The sequence below is a fragment of the Panthera leo genome, chromosome A2 (assembly GCF_018350215.1).
Source record: "Panthera leo isolate Ple1 chromosome A2, P.leo_Ple1_pat1.1, whole genome shotgun sequence".
NCBI classification, from domain to species: domain Eukaryota; kingdom Metazoa; phylum Chordata; class Mammalia; order Carnivora; family Felidae; genus Panthera; species Panthera leo.
Genome location: NC_056680.1, coordinates 81,049,858 through 81,076,486, shown reverse-complemented (window position 1 = coordinate 81,076,486; position 26,629 = coordinate 81,049,858). Strand labels below are relative to the sequence as shown.

General features: G+C 35.4%; 1 protein-coding gene across 6 annotated transcripts in view; it reads right to left on the bottom strand.

The window, feature by feature from the left end:
- The window catches only part of PTPN12 (protein tyrosine phosphatase non-receptor type 12), a 103,523-nt gene that overhangs the window by 41,464 nt on the left and 35,430 nt on the right, over window positions 1-26,629 (bottom strand). For 3 of the 6 annotated variants that reach the window (XM_042916310.1, XM_042916270.1, XM_042916259.1), the window contains exons 2-6: window positions 20,523-20,631; window positions 7,737-7,813; window positions 5,120-5,215; window positions 3,538-3,576; window positions 2,604-2,675 (exon numbers count right to left, since the gene is read on the bottom strand). In XM_042916310.1, coding sequence (XP_042772244.1) covers window positions 2,604-2,675; window positions 3,538-3,576; window positions 5,120-5,215; window positions 7,737-7,813; window positions 20,523-20,631 — 393 coding nt within the window. Of the gene's footprint in view, window positions 1-2,603; window positions 2,676-3,537; window positions 3,577-5,119; window positions 5,216-7,736; window positions 7,814-9,414; window positions 9,452-9,838; window positions 9,858-11,468; window positions 12,606-20,522; window positions 20,632-26,629 lie in introns of those variants that run through there. The other 3 variants (XM_042916280.1, XM_042916300.1, XM_042916290.1) reach the window with 3 other exon arrangements.

Sequence of the window (26,629 nt, the reverse complement as noted above, 5' to 3'; positions counted from 1 at the left end):
TAATATTGTAGAATACTTTATAGATTGGTGAGAGGGGAGGTGTTCTCTCACAGAAATACATAATGTGGTATGTATTGGTTTTTATCCATTCCAAATAACATGACATGCAGTAGGATTTAAAATTATATTTAATCCACAAACAGTTAATTCTAACCAGGACTTAAGAATACTGGCTGCTTATTAAATCCAGGCAGTTCAACTATGTGTTATAGTTAACATTACAAAAATCGCATTGTATTTATAAAGCAGACTGTCCACACACCTCAAGTCCTTTCTACAGTAGAGCAACCTAGAAAGCAATAAACTTTGTATGGAATTTAAAAGTCATTAAGTAGAAATAATTCATAAAACCATGGACTTCTTGAACTCACCAGTGAAAATAAAATCACAGAAATTATATTTTACTTAACCATGGAAAACATAGTTACAAACCAGCAATTCTCAGTTGGAGAATGTAACAGTTAATTCCATGTGTCAATGTGGCTGGGTCACAGAGCGCCTAGATGTTTGGTCAAACATTATTCCTTGTGTTCCTGTAAAAGTGTCTTTGGGTGAGATTAACATTTAAATCAGTGGACTCTGAGTAAAGCAGACTGCCCTCTATAGTATGTATGGGTGGCCCTCCATCCAGTTAGGGCCTGAACAGAACAAAAAGACCAACCTCGCCCGAGTGAAATTCTCCACTAGCCTACTTTCATGGGCAAGGATGGCTCTTCAGTTCTACAGCAGACTGTCTTTACACTAGAACTGAATATCAGCTCTTCTGGGTCTCCGCCTTGCCTACCTTTTAGCTCTCTTGGCCTCCAGACTAGATCTAAAGCACAACTCTCCTGAGTCTGCAGCCTGGCTGACCACCCTACAGATTTTGGACTTGCCAGTTTCCATGATCCTGTGAGCCAGTTCCATATAATAAATCTTTTTCTCTGTATATATGCATATCCTACTGGTTCTATTTCTCTGGGAAACCCTAACCAATACAGGGAAGTTATTTAATTCTCATCTATGTTCAGTCATGGTCTTTGAGTATGAGTAAATAAGACAACATATTTCTTTCAGGTGATTAAGAAAGATGCCATTGGGTGTAACCAAAAAGCAAATTGTTGGTTCTATTCTAAAGTTCACGTATATTTTACTTCCTTTTTAAAAAATGTTTCCCTTCATTCTTTTTCCTTTAAATTCATTTACTTAGATTTCTGCTGTGTTTTAGAACTTAAATTTATTAACTCATTTCCAAAGTTAACATATTAGGTATATGTTTTAAGTTTCATAATAAATTATCTGCCATATAGGATCAATCTTTCCTTCTAGGATAGCAGTTCTCAAACCCATCTTTGTATATAATTATAACAATTCTGGATAGCATAACGAACGTATGAAAGATTATCACACAAAACTATACTTCAGTCATCAAGGGTCCTTCCCATTTCAGTTTGAAACTACTTTACACCAATTTTTCTTTTTTCTCTTTAAGATCTTACTTTTAAGTAATCTCTACACCCAACATGGGGCTTGAACTCACAAGCCTGAGATTAAGACGTGGTTCACTGACTGAGCCAGCCAGTTGCCCCACCTTTATACCAGTATTCAAATAGAGCACTCAAGGGGTGCCTGGGTGGCTCAGTCACTTAAGCGTCCAACTCTTAGTTTTGGCTAGGGTCATGGTCTCCTGGTTGGTGAGTTCAAGCCCTACATCGGGCTCTGTGCTGACCATGTGGAGTCTACTTGGGCTTCTCTCTCTCTCCCTCTCTCTGCCCCTCCCACACCCTCTCCCTCTCAAAGTAAATAAATGAACTAAAAAGTTAAAAAATAGATCACTCAAAGGACAGTTAAGTTACTGTTTACTTTTTTAATTAATGTTCATTTTTGAGAGAGAGAGAGAGAGAGAGAGACAAAGAGAGCAGGGGAGGGGCAGAGATGGAGACACAGAATCCAAAAAAGGCTCCAAGCTCTGAGCTATGAGCGCAGAGCCCGACAAAGGGCTTCAACCCATGAACCGTGAGATCATGACCTGATAAGAAGTCAGATGCTTAACTGACTGAGCCACCCAGGCGCCCCTGTTTACTCTTATATATGTAACACTTATCATCAGCTTATATACAAAGACTAACACTAAATTAACATAATAAGTTACTAGGAAATTACACATTTATGAAGTCATTTTCAAAGTTAAATTTAAAGCTGTATAGGGGCGCCTGGGTGGCGCAGTCGGTTAAGCGTCCGACTTCAGCCAGGTCACGATCTCGCAGTCCGTGAGTTCGAGCCCCGCGTCAGGCTCTGGGCTGATGGCTCGGAGCCTGGAGCCTGTTTCGGATTCTGTGTCTCCCTCTCTCTCTGCCCCTCCCCCGTTCATGCTCTGTCTCTCTCTGTCCCAAAAAAAATAAATAAAAAACGTTGAAAAAAAAAAATTAAAAAAAAAAAAAAAAAAAAATTTAAAGCTGTATAAAAACAAACATTATTATTAACATTTATTATAATTAAGTACAGATTTATGTGGAAATACTGAATGCTTGGCTTATGTAAAACTAGGTTCATTCCATATTATATTCTTCAGTCTAGCATCCCAAATTTCTGATTAAATAATATGTATATAAATAGGTACTTACACAAGAAATTTTAAATGGTGCAAATGTTATAGGTTCTTCTCCATACAAAGGCCAATAGCGTTCACATTTTTTCTGTTATTCAAACAAAAAGAAGTAAGTTAATCCATATGATAGAATTTTTCTTGAACTTTTACAAATATTTTGTGCCCAATTATTCAGCTTCTTGTCCTTCCCAGAAAACACAGAAACTGACATCAGATTAAAAAAAAGTTTACTTTAACTCATGTACCATATTAGTATAAGGAAAATTCAAATCACCACATAATTTGTTTTCTGAGTTTGATGTACGTGTCATAATTATAGAAGACCACACTTAAGTTTTACTTAATATTTATTCTCTGTAAATATATTAGCACCTCCAACATTGAAGTCTTTGGAATTGATGCTGGAGGGGATCACAATGGTTTTAAAACTAATTTCACTTGGACACAGTATAAAAAACACCCATGTTGAAAACTTCATATTAAGAATTTTGTTCTCTTTCCTTCTGAAGATAGTATGAACAAAAACAAAAAAAATGTAGTGGTATTATCTGACAGAAATCAGAATATTCAAGCTATAACCTGATGATAATTAATAAAAATTATTTTATTGAACTCATTTTCATTTGCTCAATTTTATTCCTGTTTTAAATTACGTCTCTATTTCAGTCCATAAATAATATTCTACTTACAACACCATTAAGCATCTGAAGACTAAGTAATAATATGGTATCTGTTAAGTGTATCATAAAATGAAATGTAAAAATGTAAAAAAAAAAAAGGTTTATGTGCCTTTTAGAGATTATTATGTTCCTTGTATCAAATAAAACCAATGGCAGAACACAAAAAAGAAGTATCTACTTAGAATATAATAAAGGACCAGGAACATATATCCCTAGAAATGATGAAACGGACACTCCACAGTTATTTTAAGTGTTAACAGGTATACATACCCTTCCCATCTCAAATTCTCGACAGGCCATTACAATGATCTAAAAAGAAGTGGGGGATGGGATGAGATGAAGAATGTATCAGCTAAACACAATTTTACTTTTTTAAATAAAATACAAATTCCAAGAATTACCTTTTATTCCGAACAAAATTATACCTGGCCTGTCAAAATAAGTAGGTTTTTAAATTTTTTTTTTTAGTGTTTATTTATCTTTGAGAGAGAGAGACAGACAGAGCGTGAGTAGGGGAGGGGCAGAGAGAGAGGGAGACACAAATCTGAAGCAGCCTCCAGGCTCTAAGCCGTCAGCACAGAGCCCAACGTGGGGCTCGAACCCATGGAGCATGAGATCATAACTTGAGCTGAAGTTGGGCATTTAACTGACTGAGCCACCCAGGCACCCATCAAAATTAAGTAGTTTTAACATTAAAAGTAGGCATTAAAGCAATGTTCAAAATCACGCCTTCTATTTTTTTTTTTTGAAGTTTGTTTTTTTTAAGTTTTTTTTTTTTTAACGTTTATTTATTTTTGAGACAGAGAGAGACAGAGCATGAACAGGGGAGGGGCAGAGAGAGAGGGAAACACAGAATCTGAAACAGGCTCCAGGCTCTGAGCTGTCAGCACAGAGCCCGACGCGGGGCTCGAACTCACAAACCATGAGATCATGACGTGAGCCGAAGTCGGATGCTTGACCGACCAAGCCACCCAGGCGCCCCTGAAGTTTGTTTATTTATGAGAGAAGGAGAGACAGCACGAGTTGGGGAGGGGCAGAGAGAGAAGGAGACTCAGAATCTGAAGCAGGCTCCAGGCTCTGAGCTGTCAGCACAATGCCCGACATGAGGCTTGAACTCACAAACCATGAGATCATGACCTGAGCCAGTCAGATGCTTAACCGACTGAACCACCCAGGCGCCCCAAAATCACACCTTCCAAACAAGGGATAACTATATAGCAACAAATTAAATTGGCTTCAATTAGCATTATATATGAATTAAATTTTAGGACTTTTATAGATCTACCTCCGACTTGAAATTATATTAAAATATCACTTTTAGGGTATTTACTTACCCAACCAAAAAGCACCATGAAATATTTTAAACATATTTAATAAAATTATCTGAAGGTTTAATGCATTTAATACTGTCTTTAAACATAAATGTTATTGGATTTGCTTCCCCATCCCAACATTTGACAATGTTTCAAACATATAGCGAAGTTGAAATAATTTTACGGTAAATACTGTATAGCCACCATCTATAGTCTACCATTAACATTTCACCGTATTTGTTCTATCACATAGCTATCCCTCTATCCATCTATATAAATCCATCTTAGTTGGTAGCTGTCTTATTAGTTGCTGACTTTAGAAAAGAAAGTATTATCACACTCTTCTTAAAATATTTTGACTAACTTGTCAGTGTTGAATGAGACATCCTAGACTTCAGTTTCTGTCTTTTTAGTAAACATTAGCAATAAGTAACATATCCTTATGGCTAGAAGGTCTTCTCATTCCATATTCAGTAAAACATCTTATGTCATTACATGTAATACTTCTCAAAATAGATTATGAAAAGTAAATTACTTACTACAACATTGTACTCCCATATCATTCTCCAAAAATCTATTACTGTATTTGCTAACGGTCCTTGGGTTGCCACATACGCTTTTGGCCCATAAACACCCTAAAATGGTTAAAAATAAATTTCATATTTATTATAGTTACCAAAAATATTTCCTTACCTAAATTTTAATGTTTAAATTTTCTTAGTAATACTCCTCTTTTCACTGGAAGTATGTCCAAATAATTTTAGCACATAAAAGCATGACAAAATATATTCAATTCATTTCAGCTTTTTGTGAAGTACTATTTTTGTGTATGTATTAGACCTGGCACACAGAATTAATAATTAAACTGCTTTATGCTAATTTACAAATTATTATTTACCTGTCTCTTCAAAAAGTGCCTAATACCCCAATACATAGTCCATAAAGCTAACTGTACAGAAACATAAAAAGCATGCTTTGATTCTAAAAACAAGAGTAAAACTACCTAATAGTTCCTTCTTAGCCAGATCCGTCCATAGATACCTTCAATTATCTACTCAATTTAAAAGATTTATTGTGTGCCTATTATATATATATCTAACAACAAACCTGGGAATATACCAAATAAAACAGTGGACTAAAATACTAAAGCAGCACATAGTTGAATCACACGATAAATCAGTGTTACTAAGTGGAATTAAAAACTACAACTTTTTTTGTTTTTAAATATTTTATATTTAAGTAACCTCTACACTCAACATGGGGCTTGAACTTACAACCCTGAGATCAAGAGTCAGATGTTCCACCGACTGAGCCAGCCAGGGGCCCTGAAAAGCTAGAACTTTTAACAAATGTCCTTACAAAATAGTATCAACATAACAACATCTGAAACAGCAAACCACCTACAGATTAGTTTTGGGTTTTGCCATAATTTTAATAAAACTAATTTTTTTGGGGGAAAAAAGTTTTTATTTTAAACCATGACAGTTTATTGTTGACACAGGTAATATTAATATTACCATATACCTTGTACCACCATAATATTTTGATCAACAAAATATTTTTTATATCTATAAATACCAAATATAAAATAAGTAATTATTATACTGTCATTCAAAAACAAAGAACAGCTAATGGAAAAAAGTAGTCTTTTATTTAATCAAGTAGCATTTTCATTTTTTTTAAGTTTATTTATTTGGGGGGGGGGGGAGGGGCAGAGAGAGAATTCCAAGCAGGCTCCACACTGTTAGCACAGAGCCCAACACAGGGCTCAAACTCATGAACACACCAAACTGTGAGATCATGACCCAAGCACCTCAAGTAGTAGTTTGCACTGGTCTGTTGACAGCTATGTATGAACATGACTACTTTTCACCTAAGAGTATCTAAAAAAGGTTCTCTACATAAGGATTGTATTTAATCTTTTTTAAATTTTATTTAAATCCAAGTTAGTTAACATATAGTGTAATAATGATTTCAGGAGTAGAATTTAGTGGTTCATCACTTACCTAACACCCTGTGCTAATCCCAACAAGTGCCCTCCTTAATGCCCATCACCCATTTAGTCCATCCCCTCCAACCCTGACCCTCCACTAGCAACCCTCAGTTTGTTCTCTGTATTTAAGAGTCTAATGGTTTGCCTCCATCTCTATTTTTATAAGACTGTATTTAATCTTATATTCACTTGTATTGCCACTTGAAACAGACAGTTGCCAAAAGGTTTTCATCTAAGTTTATATTCTGTAATTTTAAATCAGTATTACCCAGTAATTCTATCTAGCCCTGATAATTTATCCTAAGAAATGATTCAAAAGAGTAACAATGTTCACTGCAATATTACCAACAAGAAAAATTGGAAACAACCTATATAGTTCAACAACAGGGAACAACCATGTATGTGCATTTCTGTACATTTGTGTACATAAACTTTGTCAAAGGGACAATGGAGAAGATAATTTAGTAACCAGTAAACTGTTTATAAGCTTTAAATGTAAAAAAAAAAGAAACAAAATAGAAAACCATCTCAACTTTCATGAAACTGAGCAAAACTCTAACTTTATGAGTAAGGTTAGAAGGAAATCACATATGTGATGCGGTGTGTGTATACACGTACAATGGAGTATTACTCGGCAATCAAAAAGAATGAAATCTTGCCATTTGCAACTATGTGGATGGAACTGGAGGGTATTATGCTAAGTGAAATGAGTCAGTCAGAGAAAACAAAAATCATATGACTTAACTCGTATGAGGACTTTAAGAGACAAAACCGATGAACATAAGGGAAGGGAAACAAAAATAATATAAAAACATTGAGGGGGACAAAACAGAAGAGACTCATAAATATGGAGAAGAAACTGAGGGTTAGTGGAAGGGTTGTGGGAGGGGGGATGGGCTAAATGGGTAAGGGGCACTAAGGAATCTACTCCTGAAATCATTGTTGCACTATATGCTAACTAATTTGGATGTAAATTTTAAAAAATAAAAAATAAAATTAAAAAAAAAAGGAAATCACATAAAAGTGTGATTTTATTTTTCTTCGTTTTCTTCCTTTTTTTTTTTTGCTCTTGGTATTTAGGAAATTTAAAAAATTTTTATAAAACTATTATGCAGGAAGACATTAAGTAGGGCAGAGAAACACCATTTGAAGTTAATACATACCTTAATAAAATTTGCATTGATATAGTCTGAATCTTGAGAAGGAGTCTTTAAAGTCAACTTAACTCGGCTGTGATCAACTACAAGGAAAAGAAAAAGGATTTCATAAATTATGTCCTGTTGGTAGACAGGTGTTTTCTAATAAGCCACAAGTAAGATTAAATAAGTAATTCAAAATATTGTCTTTAAAAAACAATTAATGAAAATTGACTCTAGATACCAGCAGGGTAATTTCTAACATCATATTTATAGAAAATAAGTCTATAGTAACAAAAATATGATGATGTAAAGTTGTGTTTTAAAGCTGTAATCAAAATAATCTCAGGAACTCTTTTAAAATACAAACTCCTGGGCATCATCCCACATTTGCTAGACAAGAGCCCAGGGTGAAGACTCTGCAGTTTTTAACAAGCATTATGAGGTAGTGAACACTAACCAGTGATGTACAAGCTCATTTGCCAAAATTCTTATTAGGAAATGTAGCTTTCATATTTCACAAGAAATTATAAAAATTAATTAACTCTGATAAATAAATGAATTATGATGATGCATAAAAAGTGCTCAAGGGGTACCTGGATGGCTCAGTTGGTTAAGCGTCCGACTTCAGCTCAGGTCATGATCTCACAGTTCGTGGGTTCAAACCCAGCATTGGGCTCTGTGCTGACAGCTCAGAGCCTGGAGCCTGCTTTGGATTCTGTGTCTCCCTCTCTCTCTCCCCCTCCCTCTCTCTCTCAAAAATAAAATAAAACCATCTTTAAAAAATTAATAAATAAGTAAAGTGTTCAATAATGCAGTTGGCAATAATATTATTAAGTAATGCAAACTTAAGGTAAAAAACAGTTTACAATAAAGTTCAAAAAAACTTTATTACTTTTATAAAATTGTTACTTTATTTTTTATAATTTTTGAGAGAGAGTGAGCGCTATGAGTGGGACAGAGGGAGAGAGAGAGAGAGAGAGAGAGAGAGAATCTAAAGCAGGCTCCACGCTCTGCCGAGCTAGACATGGGGCTCAATCCCACAACACTGGGATCATGACCTGAGCTGAAATCAAGAGTCAGACGCTCAACTGAGCTACCTAGGTGCCCCTGCAATTTTATTTTATCTAATAAATTATTTATTTTTCATAATTTACATACAAGTTAGCACATGGTGCAACAAAGATTTCAGGAGTAGATTCCTTAAGCCCCTTACCCATTTAGCCCATCCCCCTCCCACAATCTTTCCAGCAACCCTCTGTTTGCTCTCTATATTTAAGAGTCTTTTGTTTTGTCCCCCTCCCTTTTTTTATATTATTTTTGCTTCCCTTCCTTTATGTTCATCTGTTCTGTCTTAAAGTCCTCATATGAATGAAGTCATATAGTTTTTGTCTTTCTCTAATTTCACTTAGCATAATACCCTCCAGTTCTATCCACATAGTTGCAAATGGCAAGATTTCATTCTTTTTGATCGCCGAGTAATACTCCATTGTATATATACACATACATATATATATATATACACACACATATATATATGTATACACACACACACACACACACACACCACATCTTCTTTATCCATTCATCCATCGATGAACATTTGGGCTCTTTCATACTTTGGCATTGTTAATAGCGCTGCTATAAACATTGGGGTGCATGTGTGCCTTTGAAACAGCATACCTATAACCCCTTGGATAAATACCTAGTAGTGTAATTGCTGGGTCGTAGGGTAGTTCTATTTTTTTTTTTTTTTGGGTAGTTCTATTTTTAATTGTTTGAGGAACCCCCATACTGTTTTCCAGAGTGGCTGTATCAGCTTGCATTCCCACCAGCAATGCAAAAGAGATCCTAAGAGATCCTCTTTCTCCACATCCTCGCAAACATCTGTTGTTGCCTGAGTTGTTAATGTTAGCCATTCTGATGGGTGTGAGGTTGTATCTCACTGTGGTTTGATTTAAATTTCCCAGATGATGAGGGATGTTGAGCATTTTATCATGTGTCAGTTGGCCATCTAGATGTCTTCTTCGGAGAAGTGTCTGTTCATGTCTTTTGCCCATTTCTTCACTGGATTGTTTGTTTTTTGGGTGTTGAGTTTGATAAGTTCTTTATAAATTTTGGATACCAACCCTTTATCTGATATGTTGTTTGCAAATACCTTCTCCCATTCCATTGGTTGCCTTTTAGTTTTCTTGATTGTTTCCATCACTGTGCAGAAGCTCTTTATTGTGATGAGGTCCCAGTAGTTCATTTTTATTTTGGTTTCCCTTATCTCCAGAGACATGTTGAGTAAGAAGATGCTGTGGCCGAGGTCAAAGAGGTTTTTGCCTGCTTTCTCTCCTCTAGGATTTTGATAGCTTCCTGTCTTAGGTTTAGGTCTTTCATCCATTTTGAGTGTATTTTTGTATTTGGTGTAAGAAAGTGATCCAGTTCATTTTTCTGCATGTCGCTGTCCAGTTTTCCCAGCACCATTTGCTGAAGAGATTGTCTTATTCCATTGGATATTCTTTCCTGCTTTGTCAAAGATTAGTTGGCCATATGTTTGTGGGTCCTTTTGTAGGTTCTGTGTTCTGTTCCAGTGATCTGAGTGTTTGTTTCTGTGCTGCAATTTTATTTTTTAAATAATATATGTATCTGATTTTTTAAAATGAGATTTAAGAAAAAAGTATAAAATAAAAAGTAATCCTCCCCCATCCATAAAGTCCAGGTCTCTCCTTCCCAACAAAGACACTTCTAAGGTTCTTTTTTCCTTCCAAAAGTAATTTTTATGCATATACCTACATACTTAGAAAAACTATGCAAATGCGTTCATAACATATACATGTTCTGTATCTCACTTTTCAGTTAATTGTATAATCTGGAACTCTTCCCAGAGCTAATACAGATCTATCTTGCTCAATGTTATATGAAATCCATTATAAATAGAAATCTCATTATTTATTTAACCAGCTACACTACTGCTGGGCCATTTTTTCCTATTAGAAACACTACCACAATGAACTCACTGCTATAAGTGGTATAGGGTAAGTTTCTAACAGAAGAAAAAAACTTATCTTCTAAAAGGTATATACAGACTTAGACAATTCAGATGCTATATGTGAGAGTGACAGGATGTTATACCTTTTAATAGTTAACTTCTAAAAAGTAAAAAACTCAGACTTGTATTTCTTGAACTATGCAAATGGTTGTACATTTTCATACAGTTATTGGTTATATTTATTTTACCATAAGTTCTTGTTTATATCCTCTGCACATTATATCCTCTGCACATGTCTTTAGTACATGTAGTGCAAATAGTTTTGTTCTAGTTTGTGTTGATTCTTAAAAACTCTTTATTTAGAGGTGCCTGGGTGACTCAGTCTGTTGAAAGTCTGACTCTTGTTTTCAGCTCAGGTCATGATCCCAAGGTTGTGGGATCAAGCTCTGCTTCGAGCTCTACACTGGGCTCTGCATTGAATATGGAGCCTGCTTAAGATTCTCTCTCCCTCCTTCTGCCCCTTATCCCAGCTCACATTCTCTCTTTTAAAAAAAAAAAACAAGCAAACAGCACCCTTTTTATTTAGAACTAATTTTAGAATTAAAGAAAAATCGCAAAAATAGTAGAGAAAATTCCTATATCCCTCACTCAGCTTCCCTTAATGTTAATATCTTACATAACTATCAGTTATCAAAATCAGAAAATTAACATTGTCACACAACTAGTAATTAAACAACAGACTGCATACAAATTTCACCAATTAAAAACAATATTTTTCTTACTAGGATCCCACATTTAGTTGTTACTTCTCCTTAGTTTCTTCCAATCTATAATAGTTCCTTTGACTAATTTTTTTCCTACGTTTGGAATGAGGTTTTGCATTTTGGTAAGAACACCAGAGAACGATGATGTGTCCTTCTCAGTGAGAAGACACACCAAGGGGTTTATGATGTCAATGTCCTATTACTTGTGATGTCAACCTTGGTTACTTGGTTAATAGGTGTCACCTGGTTGTCTCCACTATAAAGTTAATATCTTTCTGTTTGTAGCAATAAATATTTGGGGGGAGATACTTTGAGCCTATGAAATCCTAAAGTAGTAGGAATGCCTAATATTCATGAGTCTCTAGATTAGAAAGAACCACAACATGTAATATGTAAAATGCCACCATCACATTACAGTCCTTCCTAATCCAGAGACAATGAATATTAAAGGCAATTAAAATACAAAATGACGAATACAAAAATGGTAATAAGATATGAATAAGACTTCTTAACAAAACTCTTAAAAGTCAGCTAATGAATAACTAATTTGTCAATGACTCAAATTTTATCTATCAGTACTAAAAGCCCAGTTCTGCTGAGTTTATTAATTTTTGGTGAAATCTTTGGAAATCTGTAGGAAGAGATATCTAAGAAAGACATACTAGCCTCCAATTCAAATTATTTCTCTCTTTTCTATGATTCCAGGAAAGAGAATATGTTTATCATTTCACTTGATGTTCTGATAAATATTCACTAGTTTGGATAATGACAGTTAAGTAACTACACACACTTCCTCTCCCCATGTCTGCCAGTAATGAGGGGTCCCAATTAATTACCCTTAATCATGTGGCATATTAGCCTCTAGTCAAAGTATCTCAAACATAGGACTTTGTACAATAATTGGTTTACCACTGGATCCTCAGTAAATGTGTCTGGGGATTGTGAATCCAAATGACAACAGTGGCTCCCAAATAACAGTCAAAACTGGTTTCAGGCTGCTACATGCAAGCTGGTAATTTTTTAAAAATATTCTATAATGGAAAACTGTATGCATATACAGGAAAATAATGGTATAATGAATCCCCATATAGCAATTACCAAGTAATTAAGAAATTATTAATAATTTCAACATTTTTTAAAGTTTTTACTTAAATTCCAGTTAGTTAACACACAGTGTAATATTAAATAATTTCCACACTTGGCACGCCTGGGTGGCTCAGTCAAGTGTCCAACTACTGATTTTGCCTCAGGTCATGATCTCACAGTTCGTGAGTTTGAGCCCCACATCGGACTGTGTGCTGACAGTGCAAAGCCTGCTTGGGCTTCTTTCTCTCTCTCCCTCTCTTTCGGTGCCCCTCCCGCTCTCTCAAAATAAAGTCAACTTAAGAAACAAACAAACAAATAATCTCAACACTTTGCTGAACTTATTTCATCTATCTCTAGTCATATAACATTTAGGGGCTAGGGAAAGTTAATTAAAATACAAAATTTCTAAGTACCATATTCTTCAGTAAGTTTGATTCAGTAAGTTCAAGATGGGGCAGAAAAATGGCTTAGTCTAAAGCACAAGCAAATTTTGTAGTCAGTGCTTTATACTACACAATCATAGGCTATTACTGCCAATTTTAAAAATCAACAGGGGCTCCTGGGTGGCTCAGTCAGTTGAGTGTCCAACTTCAGCTCAGGTCATGATCTCACGGTCCGTGAGTTCGAGCCCCGCGTCGGGCTCTGTGCTGTCAGTTCAGAGCCTGGAGCTTGCTTCAGATTCTGTGTCTCCCTCTCTCTCTGTCCCTCCCCCACACACGCTCTGTATCTATCAAAAAGTGAATAAACGTTAAAAAAAAAAAATCAACATTAGGTTGGTTAGATAACGTGTCATCACGTTGGTGCTTCAATTCTTCACTGGTGCTCCTAGTAAGTATAAACATATATAGAACTTAAAGAATATTAAAGAAATGAAAACAAGCAATCCTCTCCATGTTTTTGTTTTGTTTTGTTTTGTTTTGTTTTTTGCTGACTGCCACTACAATCTCCCAACAATCCAATTCCAAACAGATAAAACCAAGATTGGCCACACAGGAGACTCTTCAAGCAGCAACTTTTTTTTTTTTTTTTTTGGTCAAACAAACATCAACAACCTATGGCAACAAAAAGAAAAGTATTTGAATATCGTTACCTCCAAAGAAACTGAAATTTCCTACTGGCTAAATACTATGTCTCAGGAGAAAAAAAATAATCTTAATAATTAACATTACAATACACATAGTACACTGATCCATTACTTGTAAAAACAGCTAGCAGCTCGGTTTTAGCCCTCTCAGCAGACAAAGCACAGATCATTCTTGACACAAGAGTATCTAGATATTTCTTAACTCTGAAATTGGCCTCAGTATTTTTTTTTTAACGTTTATTCATTTTTGAGACAGAGAGAGACAGAGCATGAATGGGGGAAGGTCAGAGAGAGAGGGAGACACAGAATCTGAAACAGGCTCCAGGCTCTGAGCTGTCAGCACAGAGCCCGATGCGGGGCTCGAACTCACGGACCGCGAGATCATGACCTGAGCCGAAGTCGGACGCCCAACTGACTGAGCCACCCAGGTGCCCCTGACCTCAGTATTCTAGTATAAAATAAACCAAATCTCCAAGACAGCTCCAGAAAAACCTACATAAACTTTGGACAATAATGATACTACTTTTAATGGATCACAGGCAAAAATGTCTGCTCTTGCCACTTCAAGTCAACATTGTATTAGAGGTTCTAACTAATACAATAACGCAAAAGACACATTCAGATAAGAAAGGAAGTAGTAAAACTGTCATTATTTGCAGATAAAATGACTCAGTATGTGAAAAATCCTAAAGGATCCACAAAAAATTACTAAACTAATAAATGAGCTCAGGAAGGTCATTGGATTAAAAAAAATCAATACATGAATAGAAACTAGATTTCTATGTGCTAATAATAAAGAACTTGAAAATATTTCATTCAGATAGAAGAATTTAAAGAGTAAATACAAGACTTATACACTGAAAACCGTAAAACATTGCGGAGAGAAATTAAAGATCTAAATAAACGGAGAGAGACATTTCATGTTCATAGATTGGAAGAATCATTATGGTTTAAAATGGCAATTCTCCCCCAAAGTGCTCTACAGATTCAATGCAACCCTTATCAAAAGCCTATTAGGATTTTTTGCAGAAATTGACAAGCTGATCTTACAATTTATATGTAAGAACTAAAAAAGAACCAAACAAATTTTAAAAAGTAAGAACATGGCTGGAGGACTTCTTGCTTTCAAAACTTACTACACAAAGCTACTGTAATGAAGACAGTATGACACTGGCTTAAAAATAAGACACTGTAGGTGTGTGTGCACCTGATCTCAGCTGGTCTGCCTGAGACCCCCTGAGCACCAATCCTAGTCACCTGCGCAGTACCATTTCTGCTCCAACAAGGCTAAAGAAACTATCATGAACCAGGAGAAACTCACCAAACTGCAAGCACAAGTGCACAGTGGTGGGAAAGGAACTGCTTGCTGAAAGAAGGTAGTTCATAGAATGACTACAGCAGATGATAAAAATTTCAGTTCTCCTTAAAGAAATTAGAGGTAAAAAATATCTCTGGTACTGAAGAAGTGGCTATGTTCACAAACCAAGGAAGAATGATCCACTTTAACAACCCTCAAGTTCAGGCATCTCTGGCAGCAAACACTTTCACCATTACAAGCCATACTGAGACAAAGCATCTGACAGAAATGCTACTATCTTTTTTTTTTTTTTTTTTTTTTTTTTTTTTATTTTACTTTTGGGACAGAGAGAGACAGAGCATGAACGGGGGAGGGGCAGAGAGAGAGGGAGACACAGAATCGGAAACAGGCTCCAGGCTCCGAGCCATCAGCCCAGAGCCTGACGCGGGGCTCGAACTCACAGACCGCGAGATCGTGACCTGGCTGAAGTCGGACGCTTAACCGACTGCGCCACCCAGGCGCCCCAGAAATGCTACTATCTTAAAACAACTTGGTGCAGACAGTCTGACTAGTTTAGGGAGACTGGCTGAAGTTCTGCCCAAACAATCCGTGGATGGGAAAGCACTACTTGCTACTGGAGAGGATGATGATGATGAAGTTCCAGATCTTGTGGAGAATTTTGATGAAGCTTCCAAGAATGAAGCAGACTGGATTAAGTCAACTTCTGAAGAAGATAAAACTTGAAGAAGTTACTGGGAGCTGCTATTTTATATTATGACTGCCTTTTAAAATTGTGTTCATAGAGCTGATAAAATCTAGATCTGTAATATTTTTAAGCCCAGGCCCCTTGGACACTACAGCTCTTTTCAGTTTTTGCTTATACACAATTCATTCTTTGCAGCTAATTAAGCTGAAGAAGCCTGGAAATAAAGTTTGAAACAAGGTTAATAAAGTTCTTTACCTACTGTAAAAGAAAGAAAGAAAGAAAGAAAGAAAGAAAGAAAGAAAGAAAGAAAGAAAGAAAGAAAGAAAGAAAATGAAAAAGGGAAACCATGTAGTAGAATTAAGGGTCCAGGGGAAAAAAAAACCTTGTATTTATGCTCCAGTGATTTCCAACAAAGATACCAAGGCAATTCAGTGGAGAAGAAGATAGTCTTTTTCAACAATTGGTACAAGAACAATCTTACATACACAGATTATTTCAGATGATTAACTGAAAATGGATTACAGACCTGAATGTTAAAGCTAAAGCTACAATACTTCTAAAAGAAAAATTTTAAAAAACAAAGAAAATCTTTGTGACCTTGACTTAGGCAGAATTCTTACTCAGAGTATCAAAAGCATGATCCATAAAACTGATAGGTTGGACTTCATCAAAATTAAAGGCTTGCATACCTTAAAAGACACCTTAAGAAAATGAAAAGACAAGCCATAAACTGGGGGAAAAAATGAATAAAGACCTGTATTTAGAACAACAGCTAAAGAACTGAAACAACTCAAGAAAATAAAATCAAATCTAACAAAAGGACAAATGATTTGAAAAGACTTTTCATCAGAGGATATATAAGTGGCTAATAGAACATGAAAAGATGTTCAGTTAGTCATTAGGGAAATGCAAGTCAGAACCACAATGAGATACCTCTACACACCCAACTAGAATAACTGTAATCAAAAAGACTGACAATAAAAAGGAACGTGGAGAAACTGGAATGCTCATATATTGCTGGTGGGAAAATAAAATGGTACACAGATACTTTAAACAGTTTAGCAGTTTCTTATAAAGTTAAACATAAGCTACCATAGATCTAGAAATTCCATTCCTGGGTATCTACCCAAAAGAAAGAGAGCCATGTGTCCACACAAAGATTTGTATGGAAATGTTCATGGTAGGATTATTCATAATGTTCATCAACTGGTGAATGGATAAACAATATGTGATATACCCATACAATGAAATATTACTGACTAAAAAGGAATGAACTCATATATGCTACAACACAGATGAATCTCAAAAACATGCTTAGGAAAATCTAGAGACAGAAAGCATTAGTGGTGGCTTGGGGCTAAAGACTGAAAAATGGCCTAAATAATTATTTTAGGTTGATGGAAATGCTCTAAAACTTTACTATGTTGATGACTCTATAAATTTACTAAAAATAACTGAATTGTATATTTAAAGTGGGTAAATTTTATGGTATGTAAATTATACCTCAATAAAGCTATTTAAAAAAATACTGGTATCCAAACACTGAACATGCTAAACATACAAAGGAAATTGACAACTTACATTATTTTTATGACAGCAAGTAAATATACATCTCTAAGTACAATTGCTTTAATAACATTTTCCAAATTAAAATGACTAGAAATTTATTGGAAACTGACTTATCAATCCTTCAATAATTTAAAAGGAAAAAAGACACTGCTAGTTTGACTATATAGCACAATGAATAAGAGCTCAGGATTCAGAGCAAGGTGTCTCAACCTCAGCACCCCTGACATTTTGGCCTTGAATAATTCTTTGCTGTGGAGAGGGTGTAGCCTCTGTGTTATATAGGATGCAGGAGCATCCTTAGCCTCTACCCACTAGATGCCAGTAGCAGCATGCCCATTCCGTATCCCAGTTGTGACAACCAAAATGTTTCCAGACTTGCTAAATGTCTCTTTTAGGGGCAAAATCACCCTAGTGGAGAACCAGTGCTCTGAATATAAATTCTCATTGACTCTGTTAGCTGTGTCACAAGCTATTTAATCTATGTCTCAGTTTCCCATCTGCAAAGTGGCACATAATACCTACACCTCAAAGTTTTGTGATTATGGCAAATAATACATTTACTACAGAAACTGACAATACAAATCAGGGTTTCTATTTTTTAGAGGGGCAATTTAGAAGCACACCAGTGAACTTCCCCTGCTACCTCTATTTAAAATTGTTAAGCTTTCTATTAGTTTTCTCTACATGCCTAATCCCCACTGTATTATCCTCAATACCGCTAATCACCATATGACAGATCATGTATGTTATTTGTATTCACTGTACATTACCTTAACTAGAATATAAACACCACAAGGGCAGGGATTATTGCCAGTTTGTTTTCTATGGAATCTCTAGCATACAGTATATGCTCAAATTTTTTTGTGGAATGAATAAATAAAATATAACTTAAGAAAATAGAAACCTAGAGCTGTTTCAGACTCATTTGCCCAGATGCCAGAAAAAGAAAGAGAAAATGTGTTTTTAAAAGAATGTGCATTGGGACTCCTGGGTGGCTCGGTTGGTTAAGCATCTGATTTTGGCTCAGACTATGATCTTGCAGTTCGTGAGTTCAAGCCCCACATCAGGAGCTCGAGCCTGCTTCAAGGGAGCTTGAGCCCTGCTTCAGGCTCTGCATTCTCTCTCCCTCTCTCTCTGCCCCTTGCTCACTCTCCCAAAAATAAATAAATAAAATAGCATCCCTCTAAAAAAAAAGAGAGAGAGACAGAGAAAGAGAGAGAGAGACAATGTGCATTAATTCCAGAGTACATTAAGAGTATCTCAAGGGGTACGTGAGTGGCTCAGTCAGTTAAACGTCTGACTTCGGCTCAGGTCATGATCTCACGGTTCGTGGGTTCGAGCCCCATGTTGGGCTCTGTGCTGACAGCTCAGAACCTGGAGCTTGCTTTGGATTCTGTGTCTCCCTCTCTCTCTCTGCCCCTCCCCTGCTCATGCTCTGTCTCTCAAAAATAAACAAACATTAAAAAATTTAAAAAAAAGTATCTCGAGATTGGGGTACCTGGGGTGGCTCAGTCGGGTTAAGCGTCTGACTCTGGATTTTGGCTCTGGTCATGATCTAAAGGTTCATGGGATCATGCCCTGCATTGGGCTCTGTGCTGGCAGCTTGGGATTCTCTGTCTCCCTCTCTCTGCCCCTACCCTGCTCGCACTCTCTTTCTCTGTCTCAACAGAAAAAAAAAAAAAGAGTACCTCGAGATTATCGTGCTTAATAAAAACTATCCAGAAACCCATACCATCCACCATTCTGAGGAAGACTGGTAAGAAAGTAGAGTGTATTTTCAAAAAGCTTAATGAGTAGTTACTATGTGCTAGGTACAATCCTAAGCATTTTAACATGTATTAACTTATCTAATGATCAAAATAATCATAAAAAGGATTATAATCTTTATCTCTATTTTGCAGATGCAGGGAAAAAGGCACAAAGAGGGTGAGTCCAAAGTCGTATATTTTAAAAATTCTTTTGAGGTTTATTTATTTTGAGAGAGATAGAGACAGTGTGAATGGGGAGGGGCAGAGAGAGAGGGAGAGAGAGAGAATCCCAAGCAGGCTTTGCACTGCCAGTGCAGTCTGACGCGGGGCTCAAACCCACAAAACTGAGATCATGACCTGAGCCGAAACCAAGAGTCGGACGCTAAACCGACTGAGCCACCCAGGCGCCCCCAAAGTCATATAAATAGCAGGTGGTAGAAGCAGGATTTGAACTTCAGAGTCAAAACTCTTCACCATTATACTATGTAAACTTGCCACTTAGTAATTCTGCTAATACTGGCCACCCACAGATCCCACAGCTGAGAATACAGTTGAACAACAACAAGAAAAAGATGAAGGATTAAATGTATGCAAAGAAGACCATGAGAAAGAGAGGGAAGCAGACAAGAGAGGGAAGAGGTCATTTGAAAGAAAGAGATCACGGAAGAAGAAAATTTCAGAAATAGGGACTAGTCAATGGCATCAAAATAGTTAACAGAAAGGGGTAAACACTGAACAAAGTCACCAAATCCAGCATGAAGAAAATCACTGGAAATTTTTTCAAAGACATTTTAGAGAGAACAAGCTTAAAAAAAAACAAAAACAAATTTTTCAAGTATATCTCAATAAGGCTGGAGAAAACAATGAATTAGAGTTGAGGGAATGGTGTCATGGAATGGAGCTGTTTTAAGACAGTTGAAGGGAAAGAAAAAGACTAGTGGCAGCTTTAAGGGACAGCATGCATGATGTAAAGTTTTTATTCTGTAAAATAGGACACATGGAAGTATGCATGCTTTTAGAGTTAAAGGTATTCTGCCGAAAACCATGCTATTTAAGAATACAGTTACATTATTATAATATAATGCTATCAGTCTAAAGTATACTCTCAGAGATACATATTTAGACTACTGAGTACAGCCGACATGCAGGCATGAACCACCTTATGGTTCACTTTTTCATGCATAATTAATGTTCTGATTGTGAACAGGGAATAGATAAGAGTTAATATTTTTGGCATTTTATAAAATTTATTCCATTATACTTACTGAATTATCTATTTTATTTTAACAAAAGAACTTCTTTGAACAGGAGTCCACAAAAGATATTCTTACTTGGATTTTTTTTGTATTTAAAAGTAAGTATCAGAATAATTGTGATGCTTAAAGAAAAAAAAAGCAAACAACAAAAACTACTTTCAGAAGGAAGAACAAGAAGCACAATCACAAATTATTATCTTATAGTGTACCTTACAAAAGAGGTACTAACTCCTTAACAATCAAACTCATTAGGAAGAATAAAACTAGTTTAGGATACAAACTTATTAACATTTCCATTTGTTCTATGAAGGGCATTTCAAACTTACATGGCAGTATGTCCTTATATCTGTTCTTTTTAACATTTTCTTCTTTTTCTCCAGTAGCTGTAGGATAAATCTTTTCTGTTCTATATTTGGTAGACAATCTTCTTAATCGCTTAAAATACAAACAAAAAAATTTAAGTTTATACAAACGTTAATATTTTCAAAATTTTAATGATTTACAAATAGCTCTTTATTGAATTTTGCTAACCCCAATTCCTTATAACTCATTTTCCTATTTTTCCAAGCTCACAGTATTTCCCTATCTCTTAATAATTAACCCTAAGGATAATTGTTTTTTACCCTAAGTGCAAACATAAAATTAATACTCCAAACAGCACTCAAAGGGGACACTAAAATAAAAGTAAGAAATTTGTTTAAAGACATCATTAATAAGCTAAGTCAGAATATTTAAGTCAGTCCTTAACTTACTCAAGTAATTTTAGTGTTTAACTATGGGTCCCTAAAACCAAGTAAATAATGCGTAAAAGATTATGTACAAGTTTCTTTATTCCTTCCCTCAATAAACCTTGGGCACCCATGATGTGCCAGGCTCCTTCCAAGGCATAAGCTAATAATTACTTATAAGACACTACAAAACAAAGTTCTTTCATATTGAATTGGAAATGTCTAACAAAGACCAATTCTGCTTATTCACTGCATTACAGAAGTGGTTTGTGAGTTAGTGACAAATTCTTACCACATATGGCAGTAGGGATGTTCTTTGGGCTGGAATATTTCTGCGTGTCAGTAATACACTTCCTGCTTTCAGAAGCACTGAAAGTCAGCATTGTGAATTGTTTAAATTCACTACTCAACTACATTGCTGAAATTTAATTTCAAAGGAGCCTACTTTCTTCCAGGCTTAAAGACATATTGAAGGCATTTTGGTTTTACTATTCAACAAATTATTGAATACAAATGAAATGAACAAAGTCTGGTAACATTTAACTTTTTCACCATTTTACTTTTACAACTTGTGATGCTGATATTTAAGCAGTGAAACATTTTTTTAAATCACAGATAGATTATACATAGAATAGTGAGTCTTCTGTTTCTTTGAAAAACCACTAAACTTTATCATGACAATTCTTAGAGACCTAAATCAGGAATACACATTTTTTTCAGTAAGATGAAAAGACTTATTAGAATCCTGTTCTGCACTGGCACAACACTGAAGTTAAATTCCCCACATTTATGATGCTATTTTCTATGGTAATAAAGTTCTCAAAGTAGGATAGGGGAAAAATTATATTTGAAAGTAAATGGGCTGTTGGTGAGGATGTGGGAAAACCAGAACTTTAATACAATGCTGGCAGAAGAAAACATTAACACAACCCCTAACGAGGGTAATTTGGCAATTTTAAATACATATATCCCCTTAACCCAGGAACTGTACTTCTTAAAATCCACCTGCACAGGTGAAATGATATATCATGCACAAAGTTATTTATTGCAGCATTGTTTTAAAACAGCAAAGGACTACAATCAAAAATGTCTATAAATAGAAGACTGACTAAATACATTCATTTCATTTATACAAGTAAATATGATAATGACTGAAAACCATTAAGAAAGTTCTTTATATATAGTGATATGGAAATACTTCAAAATACATATTAAGTGTAAAAAGCATGGAACACTACAGTGTATATAATATACTACTGTTGGTGTTAAGAATAAAAATATTATTTGCATGTCTTTGTACATGTGCATAAAATATCTCTAGAAGAGAAACTATTAACAAGGTTGTTGTCTATGGAGAAGAAAAATGAATAGCTATAGGAAATGGATGAGAAAGAAACATTACTATATGCCATTTCATACTTATTAGATTATATAAATGTATTGCCTATTCAAAAAATTAAATGTTAAGGGGTGCCTGGTTGGCTCAGTCAGAGGAACATGAGACTTTTGATCTCAGGGTCATCAGTTCAAGCCTCATGTTGGGTGTAGAGATTACTTAAGTAAATAAAACTTAAAAAAATAAAAATAAATGCTACAAAAATTAAAGGAAAATAGAAAAGATTGCTCATGATTTTCTTAATCCACATTAACAAAGATCTTCCCAGTTATGCACATATACATCTTACATATATAATTAGACTCTATAATGTTTTTTTGTTCAAAGATTTTAATTTTGTTATTTATAGTATCTTAATACATCAAAATATTGTATGTGAATGTAACCTACAGAAGGATATCAATCTAAATATTTGCAGAAACACCAGGGGAAAAGGAATGTAACTTAGGTAATAATCACTGAAAAAAATTATAGAACTACAAAGAAAAGGAAGAGGGGATGTATTTAATTATAAAATATGAATACACTTCTGGAATATCTGCTGCAATCACTCCAAGCATTTCTTTTTTCACCTGATGAATTATGTTATTGAGAAATGGGCAAAATAAAGATTTTATGTGAAATGACTTCCTTTTTCATATAATAAAACTTAACACTTTTGTGTACAAATAAGTATCTCATTTGAGTCTGAATTTTTATATATCCAGTTTTCTTGAAGCCTAGCACAACATGGAATGCTTTCTACTTCAAGCTTCCCATGAAGAATGTTCTATTAAAATAAGCCTACAGAAGTAGTGTACTTAAAAAGTTTCATACACATCAGAAATACTCATCTCTAGTGTAGTATAAATAAAACAAAGATGATCTGTTAAACATAAAAACTTTGTACATTAAAAAAAAAAATCAACATCAAAAAAATTCTACCCAAATGTATCAAAAAGGTATCAGGGCGCCTGGGTGGCTCAGTTGGTTAAGCGTCCAACTTAGGCTAGGTCATGATCTCACAGTTCATGGGTTCTCACAGTTCATGTGCTGACAGCTCAGAGCCTGGAGCTTGCTTTGGATTCTGTGTGTGTGTGTGTCTCTCTCTGCCCCTTCCCTGCTCGCGCTCTGTATTCCTCTCTCTCAAAGATAAATAAACATTAAAAACAAAGTTAATATGAGGATAATACCCACACTCAGAAAACAAGCCTCCAAATCTTATCCATCTTTTAAGTCCTGGCTCCATCAAAGTTTCTTATGTCTCTCGTGCAAAAATAATCTTTCCCTTCTGAGTTCTGTTTAGACTATACACATTCTTAAAACACCACTTCCTTCTCTTTATGATAAATATATAAAGAGAATACACTTTACTTCCCCTACTAAACTGTAAGCTCTGTGAGTACAAGATTATAGTCACATTGATATTTAAGGCCCTGTACCCCTAGAACATATTAAATGCTTACATGTTAAATAAATTAAATTTAGAATAAGATTTGAATGCTGGCCTAGACAAAAAATTTTGTTCTTTTAATATATCATAATTAACATCCAAATAGTGCTTGAAGTAGAGATAGCACCAAACCTCATTTAACTACATGAAATGGAAGTATCTACACATGCAATTTCATTTTAACTTCCTGACCACCAATTCCATTTTCTCTAAGTGAAATTAATTACTAGGAAATTAATTAATTGAGAAACATGTTGTAAATACTAAGGCATCTTATTCGTAAGTAGAGTGCATGTGACAGACTGTGTGAAAATAGCATTAAGGAAAACACTAATAAAATAATTCATTCATTAAGCTTAATAATTATTTAATATAATCCTAAAGCAAGAAAGTACTTTGAATCATTGACTATCCTAATTGGGCGAAAATATAGCTAATTGGCATATTTACATAGGCTTATAAATACCAAACCTTGTGTCATATTTTCTTTTCTTTATGCAAACAAAACTAAAGGCCTTTAAGAAAGATTTCCAATTGTCTATCCTTAAACATCTTGAAAAAGTCACAAAATAAATTCTTTTAAATAATTTCTTATCTCAGAATTACTGTCCTAAAAGGCAAATCTGATCATTTAAATTTTAGTCCCTCACTTAAAAATCCTCCAGTGGGTCTATTAGCTCCAAGAGAAACTACCAATTCCTTTTTTAATTATAACACATTTTGAATGCTGCCTGTCCAGTTTCCTAGCTTCTTTTTATAACACTCTCTTAGAGTTTGATGCTTCAGCCATGTAGAATCACTTACCACCACCATTGCCACAAGCAACCCTTCACTCCTCAACATCACAGTTTGACAATTTTTACTCTTGCTGGTGAGTTAATAGTAGGACTCTGGGTAACGTGTCATTTCCTTTGTGGAGCTTTCTCAAACCTTTCCCTTAACAGCTCCTCAGCTTCCAGCACTGAAGAGTCAACAATACATTACCCTATTACCACTTGTGAGATTCAATCTTATATGTCTCATCCACTGAACTATAAAACTGAAGGCAGAGACTAGACTATCTTATTGGACTTTAGAGACCAATGAATTATGTATATGACCAAGATCTAATGCAAATAACATTAAAAATGGGTAATTCATTTCTTTATTGAGCTTTCTTAGACAAGTCATACAGATGTCTCTAATACATTATAATTAAAAAAAAATTTTTTTTAACATTTATTTATTATTGAGACAGAGAGAGACAGAGCATGAGTATGGGAGGGGCAGAGACAGGGGGAGACACAGACTCTGAAGCAGGCTCCAGGCTCTGAGCTATTAGCACAGAGGCTGACACAGGGTTCAAACTCACAAACCGTGAGATCATGACCTGAGCCAAAGTCAGACGCTTAATTGTCCTGAGCCACCCAGGAGCCCCTCTAATACATTATAATTTTTAACACAAACAAAACCCAAATTTAATATTCACTTTGTTTTAAAGTTCCAAATTATTTTCTCTTTCCTTCTTTTTTCTTTTTTTTTTTTTTTGACATTTAAAAATTTTTTATTTTTAATGTTTATTTTTGAGAGACACAGAGAGACAGAACATGAGTGGGGGAAGGGCAGACAGAGGGAGACACAGAATCAAAAGCAGGCTCCAGGCTCTGAGCTGCCATCACAGAACCCAATGCAGGGCTTGAACTCATGAGCCGTGAGATCATGGCCTAAGCCGAAGTCCAACGCTTAACCAACTGAGCCACCCAGGTGCCCCATCCTATGAACATTTTAATAGTGAGGTTTGGGGCTCTGTAGGACCTTGGTGGAGTCCTACCTTCCTCCCTGCCCCTCATATCCCACTACACAGGCACTGCCTCCTCCCTCACCCCCCACCACCCCCCACACCAGGGCACACTTTCATAAGAAAGAAAATACTTGAATGTCTTCTCACTCAGTTACCTTTTTGTGAGAACAGATCTTTTTTTTATTTTTTTCTTTTTAAGTTTTTTTTACTTATTTTGAGAGAGACAGAGACAGCGTAAGTCGAGGAGCGGCAGAGAGAGAGGGAGAGAGAATCCCAAGCAGGCTCCACACTGTCAGCCCAGAGCCCAATGCGGGACTCAAACCCAACAAGCTGTGAAATCATGGCTTGAGCTGAAAGCAAGAGTCAGACACTTAAACGACTGAGCCACCCAGGCACTCCTCTATTTCTTAAAACACAAAAATTTTATTTCCTTAATCCTAAATCAATAAACTTATTCTCAAAGGCTTCTAAAAGTCACATGCAATAGAACTATGCTCTTTTTAGATATCCATTTGTGTGTCAAGATTTGAGTTCCTTAACAAAGTAGAACAGTTTCACTGTTTATCAAAGACTTTAAGCTAATGAGTATGTGTTGTGTGCTGTTTGTTGTATCTGTCCAGTCAAACAGCTGTATACCGGACTGTCCACTGGGTGTCTCATGAGCATTACAAACATGGCCAAATGGCACTACCATTCAACAGTTGTTCAAGCCTAAAAGCTAGGAATCATCCTTGATTCCTTCCTTTACTCTCTCCTACAACATCCAATCCATCATCAAGTTGTGTTACCTTCAGGTCTAAAAAATATCTAATTCTCTTCAGATTCACTGAACACTTAGAATTCATAATACACTGAGACAAGAAAAGTATTAAACTTAATTGTTGGCTGGATTTTATATCAGGACAATTAAGAAAAAAAATGGACACAAAAAGTAATAGAGCTAAAATGGAAATTAAGCTAACTCAAATTATTTTGGGAATAAAATGGAATATAAATAAATTAAATATTGGAGCTCAAGACTTCTCTTGCTATTACCAGGCCACACACTATGGTGCCAAATTCCTCAATGTCAACACTTAAAAAACAGTATGAGTTCC